Source organism: Phyllostomus discolor, chromosome 4 (assembly GCF_004126475.2).
Source record: "Phyllostomus discolor isolate MPI-MPIP mPhyDis1 chromosome 4, mPhyDis1.pri.v3, whole genome shotgun sequence".
In the NCBI taxonomy this organism is placed as follows: domain Eukaryota; kingdom Metazoa; phylum Chordata; class Mammalia; order Chiroptera; family Phyllostomidae; genus Phyllostomus; species Phyllostomus discolor.
In genome coordinates, this window is record NC_040906.2 from 129,695,839 (window position 1) to 129,707,487 (window position 11,649).

The 11,649-nt window shown below is 36.7% G+C and overlaps 1 protein-coding gene across 1 annotated transcript in view; it reads right to left on the reverse strand.

The window, feature by feature from the left end:
• The window catches only part of KHDRBS2 (KH RNA binding domain containing, signal transduction associated 2), a 535,898-nt gene extending 524,577 nt beyond the window's left edge, over positions 1-11,321 (reverse strand). Inside the window, exon 1 of the mRNA XM_028509700.2 lies at positions 10,985-11,321. Within this exon, the coding sequence (XP_028365501.1) occupies positions 10,985-11,075 (91 nt within the window). The 5' untranslated portion in view covers positions 11,076-11,321. The remainder of the gene's footprint in view (positions 1-10,984) is intronic.
• Between the last annotated feature and the right edge of the window lie 328 nt (positions 11,322-11,649).

Genomic DNA, 11,649 nt, shown 5'->3' on the forward strand with positions numbered 1-11,649 from the left:
GACAAGATCTGTGTGATAAGCACCTACCATTCTCTTTAGACCCAATTATTCTTAAAGCTTTCTCTTTTACTGTATTTTTCAAATGCACTTAATTTTGGGGTTCCTGGACCCAAAGGCATGTGAGGGATCAGGTCCCAATCAATGGGAAGCAATTCTCAGACACCAGCAGAATGTCCAAGAAGTCAACCGAATTCTATGACTATCTACCTGGAAACAGCGTAATATTCTACTGGTTAAGGATTCAGTCTTATAAGCCTGCTCCCAAGACTCACTTTACAAGGCAGTTGCAAGCCAAGGTGTCATCTGTGTTTCTGACTAACTAGCTATAAATTGGGGTTCCAAAACACTTTCTTATCACTTCAGAGGCAAGTTCCAAGTCCATATTTTTACCTGAAATTCTAAACAAGTGGCTATTAATCTAGAGGTCCTACAACCTCCTCCTAGGGTTTCATTAATTTGCTAGAGCAGGTCACAAAACTCACAGAAACATCTATTAGATTACCAGTTTATTACAAGGATGTCTCTCAGTAACAAACAGATGAAAGAAATGAATGAGGTATGAGGTGGAAGAAAACAGAGTTACCATGCTCTGTGTTTCAACTCTTCCCAAAACTCATTCCACCAACTGGGGAGATGTCTGAAGCCAGTCCTTTTAGGTTTTCATAGGGCTCTTCATTACATAGGCATGTTTTATTAAACCATTAGCCATTGGCAGCTGATTTCAACCTCTGGCCCCTCTCCCCTTCCTGGAGATTGGGGGAATGGTACTAAGAGTTACAACCCTCTAATCACATGGCTGGTTATAATGGCAACTAGCCCCAATCCTTAGGTCGGGTATAAAAGCCATGTCATTAACATAGAGAGACACCTTGTAGCTCCCAGCACTTAGGAAGCTCCAAGGGTTTTAAGGTTTCTGTGCCAGAAACAGGGAAGGAGACCAAATATATATTTCTTATAAATCACAATATCACACTTTACTTTTACCTTTTTAAATAAATGTTTTCTTTCTTTGCAGGCTTTAGAGATGTTGTTTGCTGTACACATGTATAATTCTCCTTAATTAAAGCCCCTTCTTCACTGACTCCTGGCCATATCCCACTTATTTGTTAGATCTCAGCTAATATGCCCCTTACTGTTGAAACTTCCCATAATCTCTGCAGTCCTTTTTAGGTACCCAACCTGAAACTCCCCAAAATTTTCCTTATTACTGTATTTTGCAGATCCTATGAAAATTGTTTATTTGACTACAGCTCTTTTCTCCTTTTCCTCAACCAAAATACAGGGTCCAGCAAAAGTAACACCTTCTTGAGTGTGGCTGGTAGGGTAATAACATGGATATAATAATTGATACTTTTAATTTGAACATTTCACCTAAAATGTCATATGGTGCCCTTGAGTGTGATATTGTTATGTTACAGAATTACATGCTTATGATTTTGTAATAATAGGGGCATTATTTGTGCCAGACCCTGTGTAACTCTCAGCCATACAGAGCAGAGATATTAAGAACCAACTGAACCAAGTCTGTACTGTTTCTCATTGACTACCTATATCTAGCACATGCTTAACACACACACACACACACACACACACACACACCTTTTACTTGTTTTACTCAAAGAGAAACCATTTGGCTTATTGCAACTCATTCCAAATACTAATCATTTCATATAATTCTATTAAATGGTTTTTAATCATCATCTTGCTTTATTACACCAGATTTTCCTTATATGGATATGATATAATTTGAAATCTCACACTAATTTCAGAATACTAGCTTAATGCATAGCCATCTATCTTCCTGAAGTCCATTCCAAAACAATATTATTTAATAAAGTGCCATCTGCCCTCAGCACACCAAATGTTCTTTCATCTCCACACAATTCCTTAAAGACCCCCTCTTCCATCAGACCTTGGAAAGAAAACAAGGAAGCTTCTAGGTTTTACACTCCAAAAAGAAAAATTTGGATTCTCTGAAGACACGGATATTCTTTAATTCAAAACAACAGTCACTTAAATTTCTCCATTTATAATATCTACATGCCTAAACATGTAGTAATATATCCCATTATGTATTTAGTCATCTTCTGTCTTCTATTATACAATGAGTACATTGCTGCACATAAATCAAATTTCTAAAAAAATCAAATTCCTTAAATTTCCTGGAAAAATTACTTTAAAAGAGACAGGCTGTGGTAACAGGTATTTAACTCTTCTAAAAGTTTTTTCAAAGCAAGATCATGATATGTCCTTAAATATATAAGATTCTTCAATATTTTTTAATGTTTCAATGTTTAATGGTGGCTACTTGACACTTTTATATTGGATGTTTACTTAATATCTAATTTATTGCTTTAAAAATCCACATTGATTGTACTATCCTCTAATTGGCCTCTTTTTTCTTTCCCAAAAATAGATACAACATTAGCTGCCCTTTTAGGTATAATGTAAGGACCTGAGCCAGAATGTACATTCTGTTAAAATAGTTATTAATTTAGTTATCCCTTTCTTCTGAAAATTAACGGAAGTTTTCTCCTTCATTCTCTTTACCGAATTTCTGTCACAGAGGCTCCCTCTCCTGAGGTGTATGTAGTCAGGATGCATCATTTTCTGATATATAATTCTAAGAATCTGCAAAAAAATATCTACATACTAGAGAAGACACATTCATTCTGCTTTTCTATTAGAAAAGTAATACCTCATTTTTAATGCTTTAAATAAATCAGGCATCAATTATGCCATTTCTGATGACAGTATAATAATATCAACCAATCTGTTTCAAAGTTATTAGACCCTGAGACCTCAGAACATATAGATGACATTTGGACCAAGCCATGTTGCCAAATTCTGTTTCTGACAGCATGTGAAATCTGCTCACTTCCCATTTTTAAACAAAACCAACACTGCCTCAAGGCACAAGAGAGGACCTATAGTTGTTCTTTCTCCTTAGAAGGCAGTAAATAAGCAGTTCTCTAGGAAAAAACATGGGAAGAAACTCTGCAAATTACACAAAGTTCTCCAACCTCTTATGGATCCAAAAAAAGAAAAGAAAAGCCTGGAATGGTCCTTGCCACCTCATGACCAAGTCCCTTAGAAAAAAGTCAGTATAAGACAAATGGAAAAGTTAAGCTTTCTTGATAATCCTTAACCCAATTTTGTACTTAGGTAAATTTCCCTATTTATAAATGTGCTTGCCTTTTATGTAGTGTACTTATTAACAATATTATGTAATAATTCATCTAATACTTGCATCCAGGAACATATTTTAGAAGATAATGGTAACAACCATGTTGATCTTTTAGACAAACTTTGCATATTAATATCTAGCCTTCTTTCAAAGCCTAACTCAAGTTGTGTCTCCTCTGCAGAAGCAGAACAGTGTAATGGTTACACATGGCCTCTGTGGGGGAGAATGCCGAGTTTCAACTTTATAATGCATTTGCTCTGTGACTTGAGATAAATTAACTTCTTCAATGCTTAATTTTCTCATTTATCAAGCAAAGATAATGCTAATAACTATCTCATTGGACTGGTGGATGGATTAAGCATGATAATGCATGCAAAGCATCAAGTACAGTGCCTGACAAAGAGTAATTTCCCAATTAATGTTGACAATAATGAAAACAGTGATGATGATGATGATGATGATGATGATGAAGAAGAAGAAAAAGAAGAAGAATCATCTATGATTACAATGGCCAAGAAGAGTCATAACCTCCTCTGAATTCCCAGGAAATCATCAATGTATAAAATTCAGGAGATCTTCCAACGCACTATTATTTTTATCTTATGCGTAATGTTGACTCCCCCTAATTATTTAGAAACCAATAAATAAAACATCTGATACTCTTCATATACCAAGAGCACATATTTAAGACTGGTATCAGCAACACATATTCAAGGGCGTGTATGCTATACTCAGATGCAGTGCAGTCCTAGCCCATCAACATTTACCTCCCAAACTGTGTCTAAACTATAAGGATAGTAAACGGCCTAAAAATTGGTTGTTTGGGTATTCTGGAATGTTTGCTATCTCTGTCTGCAACAAAATCTTTTCGAAAGTAGTGTTTGTGAAGCAAAACCAAGTAAAGGAGGATATGCTACAAATGACTTCTTTTACACAATAGTTAATAATAATTGAGCAATGATACTTGGCTGAGACTTCAAGTTTCTAACCATAAAACATCAATCATTTCAGGATTCTCCACTTGAGAAAAAAATGTCATGCAACAACATGCATGTCTGAGAAGATTAATATGGGAGATAAGCTATTACCTACTATTAGCTATTTTTTAAAAAATCAGCTATTAGCTATTTTTTAAAAAATCTATTTCTACACCATGCTTATTTTAATGAAATTCACCATTTTTATAAGAAAAGGGATCACATTTCAATCTATGACTATAATAAATCTTACATTGTTATAGCTTTAAAAAAACAAACTGGCATCAGAATATAAGGCCAACTTAGATATATTTTTATATATATATTCAGTCAAAAGAGATCAAATCAGGTGTTCCTACAAATAAGGGCATAAGGAAAGCTGGTGATGTGACAGACTTATCTCCGTGGGTTTCTAAAAACTACCTGTAAAACTTCCTTCTTTTCAAAGAAATTGTGGGAACAAAAAGCTTCAATGTAAATTACACACATCAACAGAAACTAGAAATAATGATCAGACATCACTTTGTTCCCACTCTGTTATCATATCACCAAGTCTCTTGAAATTAGATAAAGTGAAAAATAAGTGCCCGTTAATATAGAATTATCCTAGTTATGCTCATTCTTACACAACTTGTTGATGAAATAGTAATGTACAAAGCCTAGCATACACTCCCAAGAAAAATGTCATAAAGAAATAAATTAAGACACAGAAATAAATGGGATGGGGACATTATGATCAATAAACCACAGATTACAAAGAAGAATGCAGGCTAACTGGGTAACACAAGACCCAGGAGCAGCAGGGCAATGGTTTCCTTAGTTTTTTCTTGTGTCTCATGTATGCTGAAGTGGGTATTGGTAAAGCTGGCAATCCATAAACATCAATAGAAGCAGACCAAAAAATAAAATAAATAAACAAAGCCTCAGGGAACGCCTGCTCCCTCTGGCCAAAGGACTAGAAAAAGGGCAACCTAGCAAAGCAGAAAACATTTAGCAACACACATCTTTCTCCAGCTAAACAACACAGGAAAAACAAAACGAACAAAAACAAAACAAAAGGCATCTCGTGCTCACCCCTGTCAAGAAAAGTTAAACAGGGAGCCTAGACTTCCAACCTCACTCAACTGCAGGGGCACCTTTTTTCCCTCTGGCTGAAATCACAGATGAGACTGAATGGGAAATAGGGACTTTGCGTCCACACACAGTAAAGGAGACCTCCTTCAATGTCAATGGTCATGTGGAGATCCTGGACTGCCATCCTTGTGAACAGTAACAAGTCACTCTTTTCCCTCCAAGCCATGGGGGTATCAGAAGTCTCATTCGTGCTGGAATTTTCAGCAGGAATGAGCCCTCCCCCTCCTCTCGGCATCACTAGAGGCCAGGTAGGAACAAATAACAATGTGCTCCTCCCCTTCGTGGCTGGCATGGTATCAGTGGACCCCTGGAGAGGCACCTGGACTTCACTCCACCTGGAAATATCAAGGTGATGCCCCCTCTCCCTCTGTGGACATGGTGTCAGAGAAAGCCTGCTCAAAGAGAATATAAAGTGTGACATGGTCACACTTAATTTTGAATGGATCACTCTGATAGCATTGCGTGTCAGGCAAGACAAAAGCCAAAAAAATTGGAAGAAGATCAACAGTGAAAAATGTAGCCAAGAGACCCGATGAGAGGTCAGAAAACATTTATTGGATTTGGCAATTAGGAGACAATTCTGTCACCAGGGCCACTGGTTTTCTGATGAGAACAGAGGTCATGCTGGAGTTTTGAAGAGGTAAATTGAGAAACAAGGCAGCTTAGTGCAGACTAATATGATCAAAAATTTGAAAGAAATGAGAGAGGATAAATGTCAAGAAAGATTATTTATTACTTTTGGCAAGTGGAACAAGAATTATATTTTTTAAATTATGCAGATTGGAACATGTTTACAAGCTGCTACAAGAAAGAGTGGACAGGGAGGAAGAAGTTGGAAATACTGAAGAAAAGATATCACTATAGAACAAGCCTGGAGAAGATGGGGAACATTTTAGAGTTAAGGGTATGGGTGAATGGGTCAGCCTTGAACAAAAGAAACATTTCATCTCCTGAGCATGAAAGACAATAGAAGGAGTATGGAAGTTTTTAGATGGTCAGAAGTTGAAGAGCATCAGAAAGTATATATCCATTTCCCTCAAGAAAACAGGAGAAAGGACAGGAGGGAAGGACATATGGATTTCTGAAGAGGCCTGGGAGGTTTAGAATTACCCTTAAAGACACAGGACCAGAGTTAATCAAGCTCAAGTAAAAAACAATGACAAGTACCCAGTGACTAAGGGAACAAGGTATTTTTAAAACCCTCATTGGAATCATTTTTCATAAGATAATTTATTTTATAGTTTGGTTTATAAGTTCAAATTTCACTCAGCAGTAATTCAAAAGTAAGGCAGCGTTTATCTCCTTACAAAACCAAGCTTCAAGCTGAGGTCAAGTCCACAATGCCATTAAAATGTTAAGGAAAATCTTGAAAGCATCATCTCATATTTGTATAATTTCTGCTTATATACCTTATATATGAACAAAACATTCTATTTGTATTTATATAAAATACTGCTGATATTGTCAGAAACAGCATTTTTTAACCTTAAAATAATCATGCCTGGTAGATTTTACTTTTCCTGTTTTACAGATGAAGAAACTGAGAATCAGAGGAAATTTAACAACAGGCAGAATTGTGGCCAATCTATGCCAAGTGTTTTGTTTGCATATGCAAAATTTTATATAATATTGTAAATGTGTCTTAATTATAGATTGAATAAGTTATAGTTAAACCTTGAATTTATAGTGGAATATAGTTAAACCTTGAATATAGTTAAACCTTGAAATTAGTTTATCTGCCATTTTTTGTTTTCTAAGAAACACGAATAAGGTTACCTGAATATACTGAGAGGACTATCAAAGAGATTACATTAGTCAAAGGAAAACCCTCATGAATACTATTTCTTATCAGAAGCTGATTTCAGACATTGTACCAATAGCTTTCATTCACTTAAGAACTCACCATGCTTTATGGAAAATATTTTAAGGAACACAATATAAACTTAAAAAATGACCCTTATTGAGAACCTAAATATAGTTAAGTCACTACAAATAAGTATTTGTAATAAATGTTAATTCCCATTTCTTGTGTGGTTTTAAAAACTCATCTATATCTGCAGCAGAGAGGTCAATCCTAGATGGATGGCCAAGCTTTTCACTGAATTTTGAAAATAGTACCTAGATGGTTTTTTTGTTTTTTTTTGTTTTTTTTGTTTTGTTTTTAACATTTAAACTGTTGGGATATTTGGCAATCCCTGACTTCATCATATGGTAAGTCAACCAAAACAATGGTGAATCTACCAATATTTGTGAAGAATTTAGGTTAGGAAATATTGCCAGCCCAAAACAGTCTCAACTGGACAAAAATTTATTAATCCTCCTAAAGACATGGAATCACCATAATTGAATCTATAAACTTGAATAGATCTATGTCTGTCAACAGACGCCTGTTGCTTGACTGCAAACAAGAAATTTCCATGCATATACATATTTTTAGCTCTAAGCCTTCATAATAGTTCGATAGACTTAGGAACATAAATCTGTCCCCAGTGGCCAAAATAATGTATATGCCACAAATTATTACTATAGAGCAATAAATGTATTATTAATCATTAATCTTGGAAGAAATTTTGAGAAGTTTCAAAAATGTTCAGCCATTGATTTTGGTATTCTGAATACACAAACACCATTCCTTGCATCAGCAGTAGTCCCAGACTAAATCAGAATTACAAAGAAACATATGGATCACCTAGTTCAACTCCTTAATTTCAGAGACAAGGACACTGGGCCCAGAAAAGGTAAGCTTATCAAGAATCAGTTTTGGCAAAAGTGGAATTAAAATCCAGGTATCTGGATTCACAGTTTAGTGCACTTCCCAGAAGTAGCAGAGATATAAATAACCTCATCTAATTTCATCTGGCAAGCAAATTCAGAGGCTAAGTGGAACTTTTAGGATCATGCTGAGTTTGCTGTTTTATCATATTCAAAAGCACCATCCACAACAAATACATAACAATAGTATAATCACAGGAAAATCATTATTTTGGTTAATCAAACATATTAAACACACTCATCAAACCATATTATTCAAGATCTTTTCTAACTAAAAGTCAAATACATAAAATGTTTGGGCTCTTCCATTTGCTTTCTTAGAATCATACATACTGAAAACACAGCAGAAACAAGTGAAATAAAACAAACCACAATAACAATGACAAAATAACTAAAAAACTAGTACTTTAAACTTCAGGGCCTTCAATTTTAAACAAAACAGTCAATATTGAGCACTAATTTGCATCTATCACCAATCAAAATAGCAAAATAAATCATTGTGAAAGCTCATTGGTTTATATCACTACCCTTACAAATATTAGCTTCTGGAAAAAATCATTCCGAAGAACTGAATCATCTGGATCATTTTTATTACTCACTCAGTCTTGAGACTGTCTGCACAGTACTGACTGAAATGTACTTCAGTGTGCATCTTCCTTCCAAATGAATATCTATGTCAGGTTTATTTATAGCCACTGCCTTCAATCAGTGCATTTTCAGGTATGAGAAATAAAATCACCTCAACAATACTCTCCTAGAGAGTTCCGAACAAAAACCTGGAAATCTCAGCAAGCAGCCTTTTAAAAAATAATGTAATGTCTATAATGTAAAGTGTACATTAATATTTATCAAAGATTCCAAAGCACACATACCTTATACTTTTTAATAAGCCCATATGAAGAGCTTCAAGTGCAATCAGAGAATTAATTTAAATCTTATGTATCTTTTGCACATCTCTTTATAAACCCCAAGATTATTATAATCACCTATTTCATTCTCTTTTCCTTAGTATACTTTCTCTGAAATTTGGACATCTCTCTTTGTTTCTTACTTAGATGCTTTTCTCTCTATTTAGGAGCTTTTTCTCCTAAGGCTTTACAAAAGCAGGACATACTTCCCCCTACTGGGGAAAAAATAAATTACAAGGAACATCTGAGCATGTTGCTATTTATCAAGAAATCAAGTTCCTGAGGAAGATAAAATGTTAAGGAACCAGGTGCAGAGACTGCTGTTTCATCAGCCACAGAATACTTTGTACTCTATTAAGAGTTTCTCACGTGCGTTTTTTTTTAGTGTGGCAGTCTTCGAAAGTACACTAACTCTCATTAGTGAAAGATGAATTAATCATTGAACCTGCTGTCCCAAAGAGAACACCAATGAGCAGGTCACAGATAATGACCAATTTGTAATTTTTTTTCATTTTAAAGACATTATCAGCTAAATAAAGACACTTCTGGAAAAATATATTGAAGTACACAATTTCAAAGGCTTAGTTGAATTTTTAATTATTTTGAACAATCCTAAGCACTTAATAACTCATTAATTTTCAATATTCATTATTGTATGTAGTTACCTTTGTTTTTAATACACTAGAGAATTTAATTTTTAGTCGACTTTACTTTTCAACTTTAATTTCTATTTTTAAAAAATCAGTAACCAAGAAAGTAGTAAGCATAATTGCATTTTACTTTCCCAAATCCTCTCCAAAACTAACTTGTTCCTTGAAAAACAGTTCAGTTGTTTCACAAATTCAATATTTTGATTATAAATATTTTCTTAACTGTTTAGTATGCAAAATGGAAAAAAGCTCATACTTTATTGTTATTATAAATAATAATCCATCAATAAAATGTTTAAATAAACCTAGTGATATTAGAATCATACATGGAAGATCAGAATTTTTTCCTTCCATGTACAACTAAGTCTCCGTAAAGCAAACATTTCTCTTAACGCTGAAGGGCTGAGGAAGAGAAAGTTGTCACTTTTAGTTTTACTATAGGTAAGTCCATAACCTCAGCTACAAAATTGCATTATAGTCCATTTAATGATGAAACAATTCATTATTAATGAAGCATTCATCAAAAAAAGTCAAGTTTTTAAAGGCATGTGTCGATTACCACAGATATATCTTTAGCAGTTAGCTTTATTTTAAGGTAAGTGGAATAATTTCAGTTAATATTCGTCATAAAGTTTGTGTGTGTGCTTAAACAACCTTTCAAAGCCACGCAAGACAACACATACATGTTCTGGGAATTAAATCTCCTTTAACATTACAGGTACACAACAGAAAAGGCACACTTGATAAAACAGCTGATCAATTGCAGAGTGTTCCCAGGGACCAGTAACTCGCAGAGTAAACCAATTATCACACTTCAAATAAATTGATAAGCACTTTAGCCTCTGCCACACTCGCAAATATAGAAGAATATGATAGTTTAATCTAGGTTGATTCTAAGACTTTTCATAGAAGAGGCTGTAATTAGACTAGAGTATCAACATCAATTCCCATATACAGCAAAGAAAAAAAATGCTGATATGTAGCAAGAAGCTCTCTGAACACTACACTGATCACCATTTACTTCCAAACTGATTTCCCTTCCCTCTGCGAAGTGAAAATATCCCTGTAAACCGCGTTACACTTTATGGTTTTTCTACCAATGATCCTAACAGGTCACATCACCACTGCCTTCAGATCTCCAAGCTTTAGTCTTCCCCAAATTAAAACGTAGAGAAGGAGCCTTGCTGCCCGCCCTGAGAACGGGCTCCGTCCGCCTGGAGCTCTGAAGCCAGCATCTTCAGGGTGACAGTTTCTGCGAAGGAGACAAGCGTCCCTCCCCAACTTCACTCTCCTAACCAAGCCGCGGGTGATTTGGGCGGCCAGAGGTCTGAGCCCATCTGTGGAGACAAGTCCTACCTTCCGCCAAAAGGCGCGATGCATGCACAAAAGATGGATCCAGGCTATCTTTCTCTGCCATCAGCTCAGGCAAATATTTCTCCTCTTCCATAGCGCGGACTTCGGACAGTCCACGGGCGAAGCGCAAGGTTCCGCTCGCTGGGACGCAGGGTAACGGGGCAGCGCCTGACACCCGCGCTGCTCCGCCTACGCCGCGGCGAGGGTATCTCAGCGCGCCCTCACTGGCCCATGCACCAAGCACCTCCGACTCCCGCCGTCCGGCTGCGCGGCCCAGAGCCCACACCTGCCCGTCCCTTCCGTCGTCCCTCGCTTGCGCCGTTCCCGGCTCACACAAGCAGCCTTAACTGGAGAGGCGGGAACAGAATACGTCCCACCTCTGCCAGCCATTAATTGGTGGTGTGCCATGGGAGGCGGGGCCTTCACGAAGGCCGCGGGCCTTCATTGGGCCGAGCTCACGTCGGATATCCTGACTGGCAGGAGACAGCTGCAGAGGGGAGGGGAGCGCAGAAGGTGCAAACGCTTTCTTCTTGCAGCTCAAGCCTTCCCTGGTTATTAGGCATGCCCAGTTGAATGGAGCCCTGGGTCCTCAGCTTAGGTGCCGAGAGGGGAGAGAGCGGGAAAAGCACCAGTTAAACAGAGAAGCTCTGGTCCAGGACGGCAGGGAA